At 34.2% G+C, this 24,041-nt stretch overlaps 1 protein-coding gene across 3 annotated transcripts in view; it reads left to right on the top strand.

The window, feature by feature from the left end:
- The window catches only part of Acsl (Acyl-CoA synthetase long-chain), a 65,471-nt gene extending 42,553 nt beyond the window's left edge, over positions 1-22,918 (top strand). For 2 of the 3 annotated variants that reach the window (XM_089651511.1, XM_089651512.1), the window contains exons 3-12: positions 10,742-10,877; positions 12,689-12,904; positions 14,775-14,952; positions 16,113-16,364; positions 19,721-19,939; positions 20,433-20,548; positions 20,655-21,096; positions 21,476-21,610; positions 21,733-22,008; positions 22,759-22,918. In XM_089651511.1, coding sequence (XP_089507637.1) covers positions 10,742-10,877; positions 12,689-12,904; positions 14,775-14,952; positions 16,113-16,364; positions 19,721-19,939; positions 20,433-20,548; positions 20,655-21,096; positions 21,476-21,610; positions 21,733-22,008; positions 22,759-22,913 — 2,125 coding nt within the window. In that variant the 3' untranslated portion in view covers positions 22,914-22,918. Of the gene's footprint in view, positions 1-3,778; positions 3,938-10,741; positions 10,878-12,688; positions 12,905-14,774; positions 14,953-16,112; positions 16,365-19,720; positions 19,940-20,432; positions 20,549-20,654; positions 21,097-21,475; positions 21,611-21,732; positions 22,009-22,758 lie in introns of those variants that run through there. The other variant, XM_089651513.1, reaches the window with a different exon arrangement.
- The last annotated feature ends 1,123 nt before the right edge of the window (positions 22,919-24,041 follow it).

The following is a 24,041-nucleotide window of genomic DNA, read 5'->3' as shown; positions in this document are numbered from 1 at the left end:
TTCTCAAATTTCTACCATTCACTTTCGCTGTGAATATTATTTTCATACTTCATTATTTTTCTGCGAATTAAATTATACGTAGTGGGTACAAAAGGCAAATGGTGTTATTTAATATTTTTAAAACCTGAGTAAGTACTTGTAATACTTATTTTGGTGTCTAAAGGTTAATCTAGCGCATTGTTTCAGTTTATCAGAATTTAGATTATCTCGAGATTAATTTAATTGTTTATTATTTAAAAAAAATACTTAACGTTAATCTAGTGGGCGCTTTTTGGCGCTTATGGATTAGTAATTATTTCATTACCCATATTCGCAAAGGAGCATTTATAATTATAATATTATCACCAAATTTAGTATACCCGGACATCATTCCACGTCTCAATTCCATCTTCCAACCTCAACAATTCAATTTGTTTGCTTTCAATATAAACAATTCATCCCATGACGTGTAAATCATTTTTATAAGACGGTGAAACTTTTAACAAACGAACGATTTGAACGATTAGCTAAGAAATCCACTATTTAAATCCACCTTATTTCAAATCCAATTTAGTCCCGGATGGGGCTGTTTCGTCTCAACACCCACGTGCCATTTATTTGTCCCGCATCTGGTATGACCAGACCAGTGATCATCCTCAACTAAGCCCCATCTACACAAATGCACATGTAACCAGAAATAATATAAATATAACCATTACTAGCTGACGTGTCCCGGCGTTGCTGGGGGGTTATTCTTAGGAGATAGACATAATACCATCGCGGACATTTATTTAGGCCTTTTTAAGATATACAATTCCGTAGTACATTATGTTGATGTATCTCATAAGGTTTAGACCGACTTTTCTCCACTTTCTATAAATTTGATATGCATGTATTATATACATAAACCTTCCGGAAGAAATTATCTAAATGATAGTGGAATTCTATCAAAATCCGTTGCGTAGTTTAGAAGACAGACAGCACAAACAGACAGACATGAATAGCGACTTTATTTTATACTGTTTAGAGATTATTTAGAAAGAGAAACCACATTGCTTCGTCATTATTTTTACCGTTCATTCGTTTGGATAAAAAGATAAAGCTCCATTCATACAGAAAGTTTTTTTTTTACTACATATTATTGTGAAGTCGTTTTCGCATTCCGTGTGCATTCCATGATGTCCTGTCAAATTCCATGTAAAATGGAATATCAAAATTCATTAAATATATCATTATAAATTTAATAACATTTTTACGAGTTTTTATAATCATATTCTAAATTTATTGATTCCGAAAGCATTTTTCGACGGCCTCCGTGGTCGAGAGGCAAGGCTCTCGTCTAGTCAATCAAATGGTTGCGGGTTCAAATCCCGGCGTGCGAAAATAAATTTGATTCGATCAATTTGTATTATTTTACAACTTATTCATTTTAAATAATATAAGGAATATTTGCGACAAGAGTCTAAGGTACTTTCAGTATCGCTCTGGTGTAAGACTGGCTACCATTCAGAATTGAAACGCTGCTTGAAATGGCTTTAGCCGTGTTTTGTGACGGGTTTGGGTTCCGCTGCCCCGGGAACCATTTATTGGACAACCAACACCTCTGCCATAGGTCACCCCATATTGTTCGCTATGTTTGGTGATTTAGCAGGGGTGCCCGGGTTCATCGGGAGAGGCTGGTTTCGGGAGACCCTTAAAAAAGACCTTCCACACAGCATCCCCAAAGATGAGTGGGGTGAAAATAAACTTAAGCCGGGACCTTCCCACCTTTCTCTTCACCTCCCTTTAGCCTTTACTTTAGCCTCACACATACCCCAATTGAGGATGCCAGTCTCGCTGACTTCAAAAGGTTGGGACTCTAGTACGGTATTCAAAAAAATGTTTTGCTTTCGGTCCAGCACCGTTTCTCTATTTTAGTCTTTCATGTCTGCCCTTTATGGTGGCATTTATTAAAAATAAGCTGTTTGACCATGCTCCTCTCGTTGTATGATCTGTAGAACAATAGAACAGGTAAAGATAAAGTTGCACTACCTGCACCCTGCAACCTGCACCTACCCGCGTTGTACGGGTAACAAAAAAATTTAAATTCGCAAACGCTAGAACTTGTAGGTATCCACTTCACTCACAAAGTGAGTATATATAACATTATCTTTGAACTTTCTTTATAATTCTCTTTCATTTTCTGTAACTGACCTTTGTCTATTTTTAAACAGCCCTTTATACTATTCCATTGTTTATCGAATCATAACTACCAACCTAGTTCCTTACACTCGGAGTCATTCAATTTTTCACCGTTTTCCAGACTAGAATCCTACTCCTACTCCCAGACTTTGTTTATTGATCTTTGATTCGGGTTCTTTCACACGCTTCCTTTTTAACTAATGAACTACCTTTGATACCGAGTTACTGGTTACTCATATTATTTGAGAATAGGTGGGTAGGTACATTCAATCACAGTGCATTCAAAAATAATGTCACTAGGTTATCAACAGAACCAGATCATAGTCCATTATATTATACTGTTTGGCTCGTTCACAGGACCCAGCTTAATAAATACCCGATAATTCTATACTTTGAACGACCCGATAAGCGAAATAAATAGTTACCGATCTTACCGTGTGTTTTAATCCCAGTTGACATGCGTGTATTATTTATATTTATAAGACATGTTCTATTAAGTACCTAATTTTTTTTGCACAGTCCAAAGGAAGGATAGATGATATTATATAAGCTAATTCAAATCCCATGCAATCAAAATATAATATTTATTTAGAAATGGACATTCCTGCCTTTTGAAAAGAATTTTAGTATGGTGGTCGAAAGAATTGAAATAAAATGTGACGTGTAAAAAGTTCAAGAAATAACAATAAAAATTAAAATTCAATATCCGTCATTCTCCAAAGTTTTAAAAATATATTTGTATTGTTTTTCGCATTCAAAATTATTATTTCTCGAGTGGATAATGATCTCGGGATTTCCCTGGTGATTTTCCTTTAAATTAGCTTCGGTTAGGATTGTTAGGAACCATATCTGAAGAGCAAGGTGCTTCCCAAACTTTCTCTTTCATATTTTCATTCGTCTCACAACATTACTAAATGGCGTCGGTATAGTCTAACTGGTTTCGGGTAATATTCCTTACATTCAAATCGTCATTTTACAAAATAACACGTGACTTTAGTTTGGGTCGTCTTTTACGCTTTTCATAATATATGCATTAACTAGGCAGGTTAACTAGGCATTTTTGTAAACATATTCCTGCTATTATAGGAATACCTAAATGCCCTTTTTAGGCGCGTCTTCCGTACTGTACCAGGGCATGGATTCTCCAATCCAGGCCGCTCGCCATCGTCGTCGAAAGTACATACATTGGTCGAAATTCCTATTCTGGAGCCTCGTCGAAGATACATACTTACACCAAACGTAAAAAGCCATCAAAGTGTTCGACCCACTCGTTGTTCGAGTGGAATGACTTCGTCCAGAATCGAGGCCCTGTGTATCGGAGCCGCAATCATTCAACTCTATCGGATTACTTTCGCCAAAAAACTGCGGGCATTCCGTCGACCTTGATAATTATAATTACTTATCGTCGTAATAGCCGCGCTAATTTTTCGACACTCTTATCGCAACTTAATTAACAGCTGATAATGATTTAAGGCGTTAAATCCACTATCGCTTCCACGCTTGTAAACCGTCTAAAGTCGCAGATATACACTGGAGCGGAGTGCCCGGTGTTGATTGCCGATATCGCTACTTGCAACAAAATCTACTGCCCACCTTCGCAAGTCGGCAGTGTTAGCACGGTTCTCCGCGCGCGCTAACCATAACGCGTCAGCCATTTTATTTAGTTTTTTATAATAACCAGTTAATTATTATTAAGTGTTTTATTTTTATTATTTATTTGTTTTAAATTATCTGTGTGGATTGTACTAGAACCCAAGATGTACATCGACGAGAGCACGTGAGTTGTCATTTTCTATTATGTTCCGTTTGTTCTGAAAATTTATCAATAGTGTAATTTGTACAATATACCTGCATACGTTTTCGTTTCTCTCGTTAGGCGTTGTGTAATGTAACAACTGAGAATCACGTGGCGTTGTTGTATACGTATTTCATTTTTTACCTGTATCAGGTGTTTGTCAAACATGCTGTAGGTACATTTTATATTGTCCACGGTTGTGCGGATTCTTATTGCTGTAATGCCTATTTACCTTACTGGACTCAATGGATAAAACAAACTAATGAAGTTCTCATCTATTTCAGTGCATTTAAATTTTCCAACAGTGCATTTCTCTTGCAACTTTTAAAGCGATGTTTATACAAATTAATAATAAAACAAAATTGCTTTTTCTCTTCTTATTAGCGTTGGTTTTGCAGGTGGATTTAATTTTTTTAATTTCATACTTATTTCTCTATCGTCTTTTGAACAAGTTTGCCAGTTTTGTCGGCTCACAAAGTATGATAACCGGTAGGTAGGCAGATCTTTTAGACATTGCCGATTATATAGTTTTTTGCAAAACCGGCTTTTTGGCCTTCTATCAACTTGTGTACAGTAAGTATTGGATATACATTCAGTGATATGTAACTACATTATTGTACAATAAAATGAATATACAGGTGTCTTGCATGCCACATTAAATGCGAGTGTGAATCTTGGATATTTAAACCGGCTTTGCAACAATTTGTTCGTTTCGTTAAAAATACTTCGATCAAAAATACTATTCAGTATTTATAAATACCACATACAATAATAGATACCTATTTAACAAATACAAGGGACTAGTCTTAATCTTTAGATTATATTACCGATGGTACGCTAATAATATATAAGTTGTATTTTGAGTGTAGGTAGACAACAATAATTCGCGAGTTCAATAACCTGTTATATATTTTCGGGTCCGCAATCCTTACAATAGACAAATCATCAATCTTCGCATGACATTGAAATAACTGGATTTTGACATCGGGTAAGGTCTAATAATTTTGTACCCGAGAAGCATACTGATGCAACTCCAAAAAACGAATGTTCAGGAGAGCCGAAAACCTATTTGTTTTTAAATTTGCTAGAACTTATCGTGTTTTGGCGTTGCATCCATATGCTTCTCGAGTACAGAATTTAGGATTGTAACAATAATATTGAATTATTAATTTACCTTGCCAATAATAAAAATAAAAAGTATAATATTTCGGTAATTACTTCGTATGAATTGGTGATTAGTTTAACTCATATTATTTTTATCGCTTTATTATCAGTCATGATATAATATGTACTTCATTTTTACCGTCGTAAGCGTTCACAGTAATAATCACAATGAAAGTTCTCTTATATTAATTGTGAATTTATAGTAGTCCTAGAGAGAGGTCATACGTACATCATCGACGTAAAATCTTCCTTCTACATTTTCTTGTATGAAAACCTAAAAGTTATAAGATACTACAACGATGATGTGACGTAAAACCCCTCTGGGACTGGGTACAATAAGTGTAAAAAATATTTCTTAATGGATTATAAAAATAAAAATATCATTACGTCCATAGGAATGAGACAGACATCGATTTCATTATTTCAAAGTGACGGTTTTTAATCTGGAACCATGCTTTTAGTTGTAGAAACTTACCAGGTGTTCCATAACATTATTATTTTATCATTTTCTACCACTGTGATACCAAGATTAAAATCCACCTGGTAAATATTTACTTGAAGTTGTTTATTTGTGTTGTAGAGATCTCAAATCGATATGGATTTAGAGAAAATTTACTCAAGTACTCAAGATGCTATCATAGATTTAACATCTGAAATATATAAACATAAAAAAATACATTGGAACATTTGTCGACTTGTAGATAACCATTTGACATTATATCGCATTCTAAACCTATCATCAAACTGGTTAAAATTAATATAACTAATAGTGCTTTACCGTGAATCAAAGGTTAGCTCTTTAATAGAAAGCAATTTGTCAAGTTGAATGGCTTTCTGAGCGATTCTCAGACCACGGATCTTGGAATTCCGCAGGGAACCGCACTGAGACCTATTTTATTTACTTTAACTAAATACTAATAAAACATTTCCACTATTGATAAAAATGCGATTCCTTAGAATTTGTACACATGTATACACTCATGTAATAATTATAATATAAATGCAAATCTACAAATTGATTTACTCTGTGCTTACCGTCAAAACTAATATAAGATTCCTAGGTATAATAATAAAAAAGTAGAAATTACAAATTAATGCTTCAGTAGAAAGGTTAAGAAAGTTATTGTACACTAGCGTAGACTTGTGAAATATCACAGGTTATAAATTGTAGGATTTGCGAAGATGAAAATATTTGCTTTACGATTATTGCTTTTCAAAAACAAACATTGTCAATTTTGGAGATTTCACAAATTTACATTCCGAATTTAGTGAATTTGAAAAATTAATATTTTTCAAAATATTAAATAAACATAACTTGAAAAATTGCGACATTTTGTAAAAAATTTAAACAAATGAAATAAAACAAACTAATGAAAACAAATTATACTTACTTTATTGCTTCTCTGAACTGTTCCCACAATCCTATGTTCCAATTTTAAAAATCGAAGCAAATCCCAGTTCTAGAGGTCATTGAATCGGAGTTAGAAACATAGCTGAAATTAGTATTTTTATAAATTTTGTTAAAATTACGATTAGTAGAATTGATAGAATATGAACAATTCATCGAATTTCAAGGTTTTCAAGTTCTGTGGAAGTTATATTCAAGTTCTGTTATTATATCATTATGGGCCAGTTGCTTCAGAGTTCAAAATCTATGAAACAACTGGCCGTGAGAAACATTATTTAATTTTAGATTATTAAAATCATTAATTTTACCTTTTCAATCTGTATTGCAATATGGAATTGTTAACAACATTCAAAACTTGCCTTAGAAATTATTCAAAAAATATAAAAATGATTTTAAATTAGCCTACCCCACCCACTATCCTATTTCAAGACTTTATTCTACAAATATTTTTAAAAAGCTGGTTTACAATAGTGAAAACATAGTTATAGTGATTTGTTTTTGGGGTATTAGTAATCACTATAATACTTTTGGCCGTGAAAATCATAAAAATCATTCATGAAAACATAGCATTATTTTCGTACAGCAATACACTAAATATTCTTGGCTCAATAACTATCAGGTGCTGTAACAATAGCACAGCCCAACAATATTTTAAATATACTACACATTTGAAAAACTACAGGTTAGTCTGAATTATTGAATCTTGATAAGTCAGTTCCAATTGTTTATATAATAACACATTATTTTTTATTTTGGTACAATATTTTACATTTCATAGTATAATCCAGTAATGTGGCCTCACTGCATGTCTTACCAATGCCGAGGCCTCCATTTAATTAGTGGTAGGTACTTTATCGCTTATCTGAATTCTTCACACAACTGATGATTCCAATTTTCAAAATTATACTTAAATTCAAAGCATTTCAATTCAAAGCATTTCAATTCAAAGCATTTCAATTCACAGATTTCACGGGAAAAACACTACTCGCAAACAACCGAAATTAGTAGGTATGTTTAACGATTGGAGTTAAATGGAAGGGTATCGGGAGAAAACAATGAAAGTCACACTTTTTTCATATTTGAGTTAACTATGCAATCTGTTAGTCATAGATATAGTTTCATTGTGCATTCACAGACTGGGTGAAACATGTACGTTTAAACGTTAATACAAAAATTACCAGTATCAGAGAAAACCATAAATGTCCAATGCTTTAAGCTTGTGACAGACCATGCTTTAGCGAGCTATATTCTCTTGACTTGCATATTGCATATCGCTCGCCATACATTCCCATTGGGATGGTATTTCAAGCAATATGTTATCACAATAGATATTGGGGTTTGATGAGAGATGAAGCCAATGAAAACGAACCAGTTGAAAACCAGGCTATTAAACACACTGAGTTTACTTTTTATTAGAATACACTTTTTATGTATTGTTTCTTAACCCTTTGTAATAAATGCTTTATAAATAATAATTCATTCCTACATTTAAATGATAAGCAGCTTATTGCAGAAGTCATTTATGTCCCTCAATGCCAGAGCCTTGTCATCATTCTATAGTTATTTTTTTTTGCTATGAAACATTATTTTGTAACAAAAGCTTCCCACGATTATGAAAATTGACATTGAGAAAAATATAAATAATTTATCTGTTTACCTATTATTAAATTTAGGTTTACAAAAGTAGTTTCACATTTGTACCATTAAAATAATACGATTTACCTAGAGTTGAGCCCATTTCTAAAGAACTTTTTACCTATTTTTTTTAATGAAATTCAATTAATATTTCACTTGTCAATACATTTTCATTTTATAGCTTTAGTTATAAAATAATAAATCTCCCACTCTCACTAATTCTTTCAATTGTCTATCTAAAAATACAAGTGTTATCATTCATATTGGATCAATTGGAAATATAAATTATATGATCTTATTATGTTTGTTGACATGCACTTTTCTTGATCAATATGACACGATTTATTCTTGTTTATTCCTTTTTACTAAATTACAACTACAAGTTCAACTGGTCTCTCGACCCATCGCAGTGGGAGGGATATGTTTGAATGTCCGTCGTTCCTGGACACACTGATACTTAGATTACTACCCAACCCTCATACCTTTTACCTTCTCAGAAGTTCCTCTCCTTCCTTTCCTTATAACAAACCCTCCACACAGCATCTCAAAAGATGACATAGGCCCTAAGGGAAATTATTTTCCTTAAGGCCTCAGGCACACTGTAGGAATAATTTTAAGAACAACTAATATTGAATTACCATTTATAAGTTTGCTAAAGTAAAGTACAATTGAAGTGAAATGATACTAAACTGCGCTATATAAATACATGCCATGTTATTATTATTGTGTGGTAATTAAAAACAAAAAAAAAAAACAATAATATTTCCAGTTCTTTGAATTCTATAATAAATTTCAAATTATTGTTGCATTCTTCCAAGTACATTTTTATTTATTTATTAATACAACAAACATTACCTCATCATCCTAACAATCATACTGTGAACATTAAACACAAAGTGACAGACCACGCTATATTTTCGTGGCTTGGCCTATTTCAGCATTTGGCTCGCCATACATTCCCATTGGTAGTGTATGGCAAGCGATATGAAATAGGCCAAGCTATGAAGCTTATAGCGTAATGTGTCACCTACCTAATACATGTAACAATAAGTGAGCAGTAAGTAAAGAACAGTAATTATAATTAAGAAGCTTAATAGTTTATTTTTATAAACTACATAATCCATTGACAGTTGTAAGATACGCTTATCTAAATTCAACAAATATATGTATTTGTTTTTTAAATTGTTGTATTCAAGGTTATTTTTGGATAGCAATAACATGGGATATCATTCTGCATAAAACTTTACTTTAACCGTGACTTTATGAATAAAATAAACCAATATTAAATTCAACTTCATGTCGCTATGGGCTGGTAATTCAGCTGCTTTTTAATCTCGGTTTGAGAGCAGGCGCAGCTGTTGCATTAAATGTTTGATGGTTCACTGTGCACCAAATCAAAAACATAATATATTGTACCGACTCACAATCACTCGTTTTTAAAAAGGTCAAAGATATTCAATTACATAATATCAAAATAGTGATAACAGAATAATTCTATATAATAATTATTTTACTTCTCAGCGTGCAATTAACTGAAGTTTGCAAATGAGAAACGCACCCAAAAGATCACTTACTTTAACTAAAAAATAGCCCTTAAAAATAATAATTTTGTTTTTACGACATGTATTTTTATTAATAGATGTATATAAAATATATAATTATTGTTGTTGTTTTGGTTTGAGTGAGGATTGAACCTTCCTCCCCAGGGACTGTAATCAACCGCGCTAACAACTGCGCTAAATCGCGATTGGGCAGGACCGACATTTATTTAGTACCTATGTTAACTGCTCTAATGTCATCCAATTTCAGAGAAATGCGTGTTGCGTATGTCTGCTTTTGTATTCGTGATTACCACCAAAAGTTGATAGAATGCATTGTCATCAATGACGAGTCTATTTACCTTTAAGTAATAACTATTTAACTTTAGGTTTCATCTTGATCGGATGTCAGGAAGTGGGTTGATTTCCAAGATTTCCATTCATTCACGAAAGCAAAAGTGAAATAAAAAAATAGCTAATAATGACAGTTACTAAATAGGTTCCCTAAATGTTTCTATCTTGTCTTCTCCAGAATGGTTCAAATGATTCTGATGCTGTTCGTATTATCGATATATATTTAAGTTTTCAAGTTGCGGGATCATCATATATTTTCCCACAATCCAATTCAACTGATTCCTGACTATACTAAATATGAATACTGCAATACTATGTTCCATTACTAAAACCTCTTCATTAATAAATACATTGTTCTATATTCTTTTCATGTAGAAAATAACATTATGTTCAAACATAAATTTCAGTTAAGAAAAAGTGTTTTTCAATTTTTTAAATTATAAAGACAAAGCAAAATAACATTCATAGTACATATTCATCCCATAAATTTGTAATGTCATATACGGTACTCAGAAACCAAACCAGTGCAGTATAACCACGAGTTAACTAATTCAAACTAAAACTGATTATAATGATAAGGATAAGGTTGAATTGATGAGGTTTCACTGTAATTTTCGAGACACTTGAGATTTTTTTTTATGTTCATCAAATTGTGTACATGTCATTAATATTGCATATTTTTTTCAGTGTTGAAAGTGTGTGGGTGCAGACTGCCATCAACGCCATCAGAGCCATTGTGTTTTTCTGCGACATTCTCACATTCCCCGTACACCTCGTACTGCAGCGGCCATGGCAGAAGAGAGCCATGTCACGCAGGGTCAAGGTTAGTACATCAAACTGTCATAATGTTTAATTTCATTATTTCGCCGACAAGAAACTTCAATAAATAAAAAAATATTTTTGATAAAGCCAACACGCAGACATCACCATACTTGTTGTGTGACATTTTTTTTTGTCTTTAACTAACCTAGTACCTACAGGTAATAATAGAAGGCACAATGTGTATACAAGTACACACGTATCTTGTGTATGCACATGCAGGGATCTGTCCCTTAGGGATTAAAGCAATCCAAAAATTATCTTTATTGTTTAACCAAAAACAAATGCATCATTCGAAATGAAGGATCAGTGCGGCAGGCGAGTACGGCCTGGTAAGCTACCAACGAACACTAGCAGACTACTGATAAATCATGCTCCTTCTATGCATAACTCAAGAACTGCGTCTGCGCACCTTTTGCTTGCGGTCTAGCTATATTACTCATGTTTAACCCAACAAAATCCCTTTACTATTATATTGAAACTAAAACAGCCTATTTCTTTAACTTTTGTTCGGTTCTTACTTACTCTGATGAAAATAGGTAGTTTTTATTTATTTCTTATTCCAATAATTTAATCCACTGTCTTCCACATGGTTATTATATTGTTACAATAAGATATACATTCGCCACTGTTATCTCTACAAAGTTTTGAATAGATGTGTATTTATGGTAACATCTAAAGACTTTACAGTTGATACAGGTAGTTGTAACTTCTCAGAATGTCATTTCTAACAATATAAAATCAATATTTTAAGTACGAAACTTGTATGATTGTGCTAAAGATGTCAAGTATGTTGGCTTTGATATAAAATACTTGGAATCACCTTTAACAATGCCTAGAAACTTTGATTTTGCTCTTCTGTACAATTGTGTCAAAGTTTAAATAACCTATTAACATCTTACTGCTGAGGTAGTGTTGATACATTGTTATAATTACATCTGTATCTGGGCATCTGTAAGGCATCATGGTCATTTTAATAAAAAAATACATTTAAATTCAGAACTAATGCACTTTTTCCTCCATATATGAATATTTAAAGTTATTTCCAATTCGTAAGGCATCATGGTCATTTTAATAAAAAAATACATTTAAATTCAGAACTAATGCACTTTTTCCTCCATATATGAATATTTAAAGTTATTTCCAATTCAATGTAATGACAGAAGTGTAAGGCATCATGGTCATTTTAATAAAAAAATACATTTAAATTCAGAACTAATGCACTTTTTCCTCCATATATGAATATTTAAAGTTATTTCCAATTCAATGTAATGACAGAAGTGTAAGGCATCATGGTCATTTTAATAAAAAAATACATTTAAATTCAGAACTAATGCACTTTTTCCTCCATATATGAATATTTAAAGTTATTTCCAATTCAATGTAATGACAGAAGTATATGTAGGTGCGGGCCGGATCTGAGTAAAATTTTAAAGCCCCTTGTTAAAACCAGTAGATGCCTAGGTAGGTGATCACTGTAATCAATAATATTCGGAAGATTTGTATTTTTATGTAGCGCCGTTTTTGCGAAAAATAATCTCAAGGACGATGCATTAGGAGTGTTGGCGTCGGCGTTCTGAGCTGACTGCTCCAATTGCGCCCGCATAGGGCCGGTCCTGTGTAGATGTATAAAACATAACATTTAAAACTACGCATACGTTAATCATCCCAAGCAGGCCAAAATGATAGTTAGAAGTTTTGGATATAAATATAAATTATGCTAAACCACGCCTAAAAAGTGAAACAAAACGGCCCCAGGTACAGACATATACATGAAAATCTAAGTAAATAATTAATATATATTTTTGTTTGCAGGCGAAACCGGTGTACAAGGATGAAGAGTCCATTATAGTACGTGCGGTGGCGGAACCTAGCGCAACACATGTGTGGCTGGTGCGCGAAGGCGTGGACACCATGGACCGCATGCTGCGCACCGTGGCTAAAGAGCACAACCAGCGCCGCTGCCTCGGCACCAGACAGATCCTCAATGAGGAGGACGAGGTACAGCCCAACGGGAGGATCTTCAAGAAGGTGAGCCGTACTAGACACACTTCATGTTTGTCGTGGATAAGTAAGGCCTGGAATAGACGGGCAGCATCAAATCTCTTTACTGAGCGCAACAGACTGCTGTCTCCCTGGCAGCTGCTTTTGTATGAAAAATGACATGTGACTGTCACCCAAGGTGCTGCCTATGTATTCCCGGTCTTAAGTAAGGAAGTATTACTCGCTACAAGAACTTCAATTTAAAATTATTACCGGTAAACTTTTGTTTGTCATTTTCAAGGAGTCGAATAAACAACATTCTTAAATGAAAGAAACTTTAGACAGAAAAGTGTTTACAAATTACATGATGCCACAGTTCATCATTTGAGAGTTATATGCTTTGATCTCTCAGATTTTCTGCTCTAAATTTAGTTGGGGTAGAATTAACTTGCAATGATTTTTAATTGAATGCCAGTGAAAAGTGTCGCTAAGATATGTGCTGCATTCATTTTGGAGCATCATTTTTGTTTAAAGTTAATGTGTCGTCCAGTCCAATTGTTCCAGGGCACCACAGAGCAATTATATTTTGACAAGAATGTCTATCAGATCTAAATTAGTGACATAGTAAATCAAGAAAATGATTGTTACCATGATTTGTAACTAATTTGACCTTAAAATATATCACAAGCATATTATGTGCAGCCGACCCTGGCCCTATGTTTTGTGATTCCTGCAACTGGAAATATTATCTCTATTGAACAAGGTCGGTTACAGCATCACATATATTTATATTTTTTTATTAATGCTATAAAATAGAGGGGTCATACAAAATGAAAATATAAAAATTACAAGGTAGTGTAAAAAAAAGTGTAAACAAAAAATCCCACAAAGGCAAAGCCTGTGGATGGTTATTACAATAATTTTAAATGTATTTCCATGATTTAAGATTGTAAAACTAAACATAAATATTAAGTATTATGTGAAGTATTTTCTAGGAAAAATGATGTGGAATGAATGTTAAGCGAAGTAAAAATATGACATTGAACGGAATCAACTGTTAAATGTCGAAGTATCGAGTGTTCAAATTGACTGTTATATGTGGAAGTATCCAGTGTTAAAATTGACTGTTAGATGTAAAGTATCAAGTGTTCAAATTGACTGTTAGATGAGGAAGTATCGATTGTTAAAGTTGACTGTTAGATGTGGAAGTATCTGGTGTGAAAATTTAAACAAAAAGAAAATATGGTAGAATTCTCTTGAGGAGTAAATAAAGTAGGTGACGAGGTTAAGACTTTTTTATTATTTGATTAAATATCGAATAATTTATTTTATTACTGTGTTAACATTGACACCTTGCACGGAATCACATTGTATCCAATAATATACATATTCCGAGAAAAACATGATTTAGTAGCTGCAAAAAGCTCATGTTGCATGCAAACTAATAATTTAAAAACAAAGTTACAACCATAAATATTTTTTTAAAGATGCATGAAATTAAACGTAACTCTTTTTCATCGAGCCAATACTCAATTTATTTTAAATCCTACTGACGACCTAAACATCTATTAACACTATTTTAATTTTAATAAACTATACTTTATTAAATAAATTATATTACATATGTCGATAAATTACCATTAGCTGTTGAATTTGACTTATTTATATTGAATAAAGTAACATAGGCGTACTGCTGATAGCACATTGTAACCTTTCCCCTTTTCTCATCTGTAACAGGTAATGAAAAAATAGTTACAACGGAACTCTCGGAGTCAGACAATAAGGTTTTTTTACAAGAATCTCTTGCATTTATTAACCTGATTTATGCGGCTGTGATAGATTGCGTTGCGACAAGCATTGTAAGATTATTCAATTGTATGTACCTATTTATCTAATATTTTTTCTCTTACATTTCCAGTACAACATGGGTGAATATCAATGGAAGACATTCTCGGACGTGGAGAGATTGGCCGGCTACTTTGGCAGTGGCCTCCGCGAGCTGAAGAACCAGCCCAAGGAGAGCATTGTCATCTTCGCCGAGACCCGCGCTGAGTGGATGATCGCCGCCCATGGCTGCTTTAAGCAGAGCATTCCAGGTAACCAAACAACTGTCTACCATATCTTCAAGTTATTACATTACCTACAGAGTTTGTCCGATGAAGGGAGGTGCGGGCGGCGACACCAACGGGCGCTAATGAACTACTAATAAACCGCGCCTTTTCTGCGCATGGCAAGAGATTAGCATCTGCAAATCTGTATTGTCTGTTTTAATTTGGCCCATTAGATCTGCGTTATTGTTAGATTATCTACTTGGGCGCTTGTACATACAAGTTCTACGATCATGTTTATTGATATGTGTAGATTGAAATAAGCTTAAGACGGATTCGATTGGCTGAATAATAATCTGTTTTCTTTGTACATTCATGCTCTGATCATTAAATCCTTTGTGATAAAACCATCCTAAGCTCTCTTAATCTCTTGTTAAACCTATTTTTTCCATTTAATCTGTAAGGCAAGGTTTAATTTAACTTACGAATTAATTAATACACTTGATGTGAATTGTTGCCATTGTTATCAATATTTTCTCCAGGAAGCAAAAAAAATTAAATCCCCCATTGTTATCGCTGTAGGAATTATAAAAGCGCTCATATTTACTTGATTTTCCTTCCACCTTCTAAGTATTAAAGTAAATCTGCTATGAAAGTGCTTACCTATATTTCATGGCAATGTAAATGGGAAATAAAAAAGGGAAAGTACTAATACACTCTCTCAGTATTTAGCTACTCTATTATCTGACTATAAGTATAATTTGCCAGCATTCATAGGCCATATTCAGTAGTTCGCTGCGTGCCTAGACTAGAGCATTAAGCTTTATACACCGATGGGCTGGATTATCTTACTCTCACATTCTCGGTTACTATACCGCCATCTAGCTTGCTCTCGCTGATCATATTACCAGTCATCAGGATTCATTATTGTAGTTTTAGGGCATTTCGGTTAGTCTTCTATGTATTCCAGCGACTGTTGCATGTGTTTCTTTCTATTAATTTGTTCAGCCATGTTTTTGTTTGAATAAGTTTACACAATGTAGTCTTCTCGCAAGCGTGTAGACATGGCACCTTAACTTCAAACCAAAAACTGGTAATTTTACGAAAGATCGTTGTTTTCGCGGTGTTTGTTTTCTTTTACAAAATACCTATTCTAATTTTTAGCATATTTTGTATCTATGCACTGTAATATCTCATTGTTGTTTCAGTTGTCACCATCTACGCCACGTTAGGTGACGAAGCCATCGCACACGGAATAAATGAAACCGAGGTCACAACGGTCATCACCACCCATGACCTCCTGTCCAAGTTCAGGAACATCCTCCCCAACACCCCCAGAGTCAAGACCCTCATCTATATCGAGGACCAGATCCGGCCCACGGACACCAAGGGATTCAAGGATGGAATCACCATCATCTCTTACAATGATGTTCTAAATATCGGAAAGACATCTAAGATCTGTAAGTACTATTATTTTAATTTATAAATTTTGTTATGTTTATTAACTGATTATTTATTAAAATTCCACATACAAAAGCTCTTTATTGTGTTCATTTGTAGCACTTTTTGGGCCAATATTTTAATTTAGTTCAAGCACTGACATCACAAGAGTTAGACATGTCCTAACGCAAAATCTGGGTACTGTTTCGACGTTAGCTTGAGGCAAACCACATTACAATCTTTTTGGCACCAGGGGTGCAAGCATTTTTTTAATAAACCAAGACACCATTCGTACATCGACCGCCGGCAGGCGCTCATCGAATTAACCAGACCCTTTGCAGAAAAGTAATGTTCGCTAAAACAGTCTATTGGAGGGACTTTTCTGTGCAAGGTTTGACTGTTTGTTTCTAACCGGACCGTTAGCCAAATATGATTTAAGATTTTCACGGCCAAAAGTATTTTTGTTATTTGTTTTCGTTTCGGACAGCATTGCAGTGTCCATCATCAGGGCAGATGTGTTATATAACCAATATATATAATAATCTGCCCTGATGATGGACACTGCAATGCTGTCCGAAACGTTGGCTAAAGTTAAAGATGGCTAGAGTTAGCGCATAACACCCCAAAAACAAATAACAAAAAAGGACCGTTAGCTGTTCATGTGTTCGTTAACTGTGGTGAGTAAATTATAAAACATTTATAAAAGTTTCAAACTAAACAAAATATTCAATTTTGAATACAAGCTAAATTTTTTTCACCCGCAGTTACGATTATTAGGCAGGGAAGAATTCATGCGCCATTGTAAAAATGACTACTCATTTTTAAGCAAAATTTATTTTCAATAGTGGTACTATAAAACGAGTTGCCGAAGACTGTTGGATTAATTTATTGACAAATCACTGAAAGGGACACGCCCACGCCACCTCCCCACTCCGCGCACTTGGTTTATTCCCCTCGCCCTTATGGGCAGCTCTGTCTCTTGGTTTCTGAGTTCGAGTCATAATATAAAATGGCTATCTGTAGAATTATGTTTTTTTCTTCTTTGACAACTTTTGAATCTTCAATTTATATGATTCTTTACTATCGTGCTATCAATTATATATATATTTTATTTCATGGACACCGACAACACCTGTCATGGTTAAATCATCTATTTTTATTAAATGCCAGGCAAATGAGGGGCCCAAGGTTGTGAAGGCTCTCTTTTCTGGAATAAGTATCCCGCATGTTCCATTTTGCCATTCCACCATGCATCATAATAAAGATATGTACTTGTAATATTAAATCTTATGAATCTAGGCCTGAATTGATGGAAAGGAAAATGCTTAGTTATTTAAAGTGCCGATATTTTTGCCCTTTGATTTATAATCTTTATTTTGTTTCGTTTTGATTGCTATCAAATGACAATAGATAACGGATTATAGATGTTGTCAACCAACAGCACAGTTATTTCCAAATTTGGGTGTGTTTGCACAGTTATGCTGCATGCAATATAGGCTTGTCTTATCAAATCACTTTTTTTTTCTTCTAATATAATTTCATTATCTTCAGAAAAAACCACATCAAATTTTACTAATACATAATATATTTACTAACATTGAATACAAACGTAAAATATTTTTTAAAATGACAAACTTTTTCGTAACTAAAATTACTGATAACGAAAAATAAAATAAAAACACATATTTTATTAGACAAAAAATTTATTACAAACGTAGGTGTCACCTCTCTTTTTTGTCATTTCATATAAAAATAATTGGTAAAAAAATTTCAAATTGCGGTCAGAACCTTTGGTTACATTAACCACTCAGAACATTAAAATGTCAAAAGACGTAAATATGATAATAGCGGTCAAGACATTAGAACGTCTTTTCACGTAAACGCGCGAGATTTTACAAAAATCGATTTATTTCCATCACTAGTATACGGATTGCCATGATTTAAAAAACAGAGTATCTATCGATAATGAATAACGCTACGCGTCTGTATTCAACAATATCTATGGAACGTAGAACTGCATTATCTAAGCCGATTGAATCTGTCATCTTGTTCGTTCATAATTTATTGCGTTTCTAAATAATTTATTAAAAATATTTAAGTTTGGACGGTTAATATTTTGAGGTTACTAATAGTTTTTAATTATATTTCTTCAATATATAAAGTGTTATTTCTTTATGATACTCAGAAAAAAGTACATTTTTCACGGCTTTGAAATAATAGTTATCGATTCTTACATATTTTTGACGTTTTCATAAAATATATATTTAGAAACGCAAATATTTACTTATAACAACACAATGCAATAGTGGATTTCATAATCTTTCCAAAACATTTTTTAGAATGAGGCTACGTTTCCCAAGACGTGAGTTATGATGCTTTTAGCAAAACTCGTAAATAACACAAAAATTATCACGTTTTGACAGTTCTCAAAGGAACACATAGTATATAAATGTCTTTGTCTGAGAGGTTAAGGTGTAAATTTTAATTCTTCTATAGTTAACTTCTATATTTGAATATAAAGCGTGATGGTTTCTCTTTCTAATACAGTTTAGATCATATTTCTCACCATGACAGCACAACGATTTCTGTGTGACCATTATTAGCTGTTCCCAAAAGCTAATAAATTAGCCTGAGGGGTTAAACAAAAATTTAATTTAATTTTTATTTTATTAGGTTTTACGCCCAGCCGGGCTTTTACATGCTTTTTAAAACAGAATATAGACAGTAAGCTATCGAGAATAATACAAAAAATAATTAAAGCTAATGAATATAAAACAAGATCAGTAAAACATGCAACAGTAACATAAAATATTATAGAGACTAGAAAAATACTACATATATAGATAAATCACTAAAACTACATCGACGCTACTCTGATTTGTAAGATTCAACAAAGTGCTGGTATAGATTACGCTTAATTCTATAAATGGAGTCAATAATATATCAATAGTACCCCCATACTTGAGTCATGCATCCTATTGGTCAGTGAGTGTGTCTGATAGTTGGTTGTGTATGTATTGCATAGGAATGTTATATTTTGTCTTGTATTCCTAGTCAGCACAAGTAATTTAATAGTGGCAACGATGGCAGGACTGTTAATTAATTTGTCAATGACCCTGTGTAACACAAACTGGTCTGACATAATGAATCAAAAATAAGTTTCTCCACTCATCCTTTTTTGCTGACACATGTATTTTCCCATACCAGAGGCTTAACCTTCACTACGCTGGCTGTTTCACCACAGTCTGTCCCACCACGCGACACTTTGTGATGATGTGTTTTTGTGAAACTTCATGGATCACATATTATGCTACATACGTGTACGGGAGTAGCCGGCATGGTTCACATATGACTTATTTTGTATTTGTTGTTGCAGCCTCCGTGCCCCCGAGCCCCAGAGACCCGGCCATCATCATGTACACGTCTGGCTCCACGGGTATCCCCAAGGGCGTGATCCTCTCGCACCAGAACCTGTTGTCCACCATGAAGGCTTTTGCCGACGTAGTACCAATTAAGACCAACGACACCCTAATGGGCTTCCTACCCCTGGCGCACGTCTTCGAACTGGTTGCCGAGAGTTTATGCTTGCTCACCGGTAAATATATTTTAATACAATCTAGGGATTGTTGTCTACGTATCATCAAAAGAGAGAATCTTTCGAGACGAGAGTTACTGCCACTACCTACATGCAAGCTTTTTATAAGAATCTTGTGTCTACATTAATCTATACAAGGTGTCCGGGGGTAAAGTGCGCTAACTTCGGGAGGTGATTTTGTGATTTTTCAATCGAAGAATATTTATTTTCCCATACAAACAATTTAACTTTTTTTTTTTTTTTACCTAAAAACTAACATTTGAATTTTGAGAAAAGTTATTAATTTTTTTTACTTGTACTATCATGCTGAATAACCCCCCAAAGCGCTCTTTACCCCCGGACACCCTGTATGGGGTCTAGAGGTTCTGTAATAATTATATTATCAATGATTTACAATTGGTTTTCGGAGTATTTATTATTTTATTAATAATAAAAACCTTTTATTTGAAGAAGACTAGCATAAATTTTAAATGGTTTTTTTCCATCTTTTTAGGTGTCCCAATCGGTTACTCTACCCCACTCACCATGATCGATAGCTCCAGTAAAATAAAGCGAGGCACTAAAGGTGACGCCACCGTCCTGCAGCCAACTTGTCTGACTACAGTCCCCGTAAGTATTATTTTTACAAATGATGACGTCAACCATTTATTCATTTTGATAGTAATATTGCTAAAATAATTAATTTCACCTAATAATTTATTATGTTTATTTTCAGCTCATTATGGATAGGATATGCAAAGGTATAACGGAGAAAGTTTCCAAAGGAGGTCCATTTGCTGGAGCCTTCTTCCGTTGGGCATACTTGTACAAAGACAGGTGGATGAAGAGGGGATACGACACCCCTATCCTCAATGCCCTCGTCTTCAGCAAAGTGTCCAGTCTGATGGGAGGAAAACTCCGCCTAATGATCTCCGGAGGAGCCCCCCTTGCCCCCGATACCCACACCCAGATCAAAATTTGCCTGTGCTGCGATGTTGTCTCCGGCTACGGACTCACGGAAACCACTTCTTCGGCCACCGTCATGGACTGCCACGATCGCTCAACAGGAAGGGTGGGAGTGCCAAACACAACGGCCGCCATCAAGTTGGTCAACTGGGAGGAGGGCAAATACCGAGTCACTAATAAACCATTCCCGCAAGGAGAGATTTACATTGGAGGTAAGTCATTCATCTTCTTAATTATATAATTATAACCTAGGCATGCTGCTGTCACGTATGTGATTCATCAGCAGCTATATCGCTTGAAGCTTGATTTAAAATGTAATTTAATTCATTTGAATAAGTTTTCTGTTATTAACTAGCTGATGTGTACCCATGCGTTGCTCGACTTTTCTCTAATTTCTATAAATATAATATGCATGTATTATATACATAAACCTTCCGGAAGAAATTCTCTAATGATAGTGAAATCTTTATTAAAATACGTTGCGTAGTTTAGAATAACTAAGCGCACAAATAGACCGACACAAATAGCGATTTTATTTTATACTATTTTTATTAATACAATATAAAAAAAATATTTAATTGTGATTTGCAGGAGATTCAGTATCTCTAGGATATTTCAAGCTCCCTGGAAAGACCCATGAAGATTTCCTGGAAGCCGATGGAATGAGATGGTTCAAGACCGGTGATATTGGAGAAATCCACGATGATGGTTGCATTAAAATTATTGGTAAGCCGTCTCAATGCTCTTTTTTTTTTTTTACACATAATGTAATGAATCTTTAAATGTGTTTGCTTTCCAAGAGTACAGAATGAAATTTACATAAATTAATCTAACTTGTGTTTTTACAGATCGTAAGAAGGACCTTGTAAAACTCCAAGCTGGAGAGTACGTCAGTTTGGGCAAAGTAGAAGCCGAACTGAAGACATGTCCCATCGTAGAGAACATCTGCGTGTATGGTGACTCCACCAAACAGTACACAGTGGCTCTGGTGGTGCCCAACCAGACCCACATCGAGGAACTGGCCACCAAGATCGGACTCTCTGCACTCAACTTCGACCAGCTGTGCCAGAGCACGGCCATTGAGAAGGCCGTCATCAAGGAGTTGGCAGAACATGCCAAGAAATGTAATAAACATATTTCTTTTTCATCGTCTTATACAGTTCTATTAATAACATGTTACTTAACTGATAAACAACCATTTATCATATATAAATGGTTGTTCATCAGTTGTGTAAAATTTAAAACACATTTATTAGAATGGCTGTTAATGTATTACTTTTTCTTTTGCATTCTGGCATTGAGAATTACATGACCGATAAACTGCCATAAAGTTATTAATATCAGTGTATGCTAGTGGGCTAGCTAGTAGTGTTTGCATTGTTTGTTGTTCATCCTGTCTAATTCAACCATTAATATACAAGTATATGTCTCGTGTTTAGAATAATTAAATGTATTAGTGGCAGATGGAGTAGCGAGTATGTTCAAAACCTGCTCACCTGTTTACTCAACCATCGGAACACCAATTAACTATGTTCACATACTACATAACAAGCTTTTACGAGGCTTAAATTTCCAATACAAAACTGTGTTTACGAAATTCAAATGGGATGAAGATCTACAATGTCAGATGAGTGAGTCGGAGTTCTGGACTATTGGGCTAAGTGGAACTATTGTTTCCATTCAGATTTGTATGGAAGGCACTTCTAGTGTTATTCTTTATTCTATGTTTGTATAGCTCTGGTGAGCTATAAAAATGTTGCTTTAAATGGTTTTACAACTGTTTTATTGGCCAGATCTGAATTGCCACATGCTTTCCAACCTTCATCTTTCCTATACCCTTAATTGCTCAAATAGTAATTTATTTTATTTTTCAGGCAAACTGGAAAGGTTTGAGGTGCCCGCAGCGGTGAAGCTCTGCTCCGAGGTGTGGTCACCGGACATGGGTCTGGTCACAGCCGCCTTCAAACTGAAGCGCAAGGACATCCAGGAGCGGTATCAGGGGGACATCAACCGCATGTACGCCTCCTGAAAGTAAACCTATTCCACTGATCGCTCCGCTGGCCGCTCACGGAGAGGGTTCCTTTGAGAGAGCGTCTCATTACCTCGCTTTACCTGACGGCAGCTTCATTTGTTGGCAGCCTCACATGATTGCAGAATTTTGTATAATTATTTATTGTGTTAAAATACTGACCTCACAACACATATTTAGGGACATTATTTAAAAAAAAATAATAGGTATTTTTGTTGGATGTTGAACGATTTCATATACATATTTCCATTTATTACACGTTTCTAATCCATCTGACAAAATTTGGCAATCATCTGAGACAACGATATAGCTCCACCTGGTGGCCAATAATGAATAGTATTTTATGAAAAATATAATGTACATTTATCCGGTCATTATCTTAAAGTAAACTCTAAACAGTCTTGTGCAGTGGTAGTTGTGATGAAGGTGATCTCTGGTTTAATTACACTACATCATAGGTCTATATTCAATTCCTGTCAGAGTGAAGGACTCGATGATACGGTGCTAAATAGTGAAAATGTTACATTTAATCATTTTCCTCTCCCAACTCTCAGTCACTAGAAGTGAAATTCTCTTGGATGTGCTTGAATATAAGTGATTTTTGGATAATAAAATTATTGTTCACATAAAATGTGTGTTCTCACATCAGGGCTGCATAATATAAAGTAAAGAAGTATGTAATGTAACTTTAATTGCATACTGAAATATTGATGGCCTGTAAGGATGTCAACAAAGAGTGTTGTTACTCATATTTTATTGAGAAATATTTCAATTAATATTTAATTATTGTACCCTTGTGAATGATTTCACAAAACTATAAATAGTATATTGGTGTGAATGTATCAATTTTGTAACTACTTGGAATATTAACTAATATTCATATAATCCCACATTTTAATAGTCTCCACGTCATATTAATTCAAAAAGCTACATATTGTTTGCGCAATTTTATTGTATTGCAAAATACAAATACAAAATACTTATTCGTCTACAGTACTCTGTCACTAATCCGTCTCCCCGAAAAGCAGGCAAGTGAAACTCATTGTGAAAGTGATTATAAAATGTACACCACTTCCATATTTCCGTTTAAAGTGAAGGTGTCTTGATTTTATGCTTGCTAGAAGACTC

The sequence above is a fragment of the Hesperophylax consimilis genome, chromosome 4 (assembly GCF_061612785.1).
Source record: "Hesperophylax consimilis isolate HC1 chromosome 4, BYU_Hcon_1.0, whole genome shotgun sequence".
NCBI classification, from domain to species: domain Eukaryota; kingdom Metazoa; phylum Arthropoda; class Insecta; order Trichoptera; family Limnephilidae; genus Hesperophylax; species Hesperophylax consimilis.
Note: the sequence above shows the minus strand (reverse complement) of the source record. Positions and strands in the feature narration are given on the sequence as shown.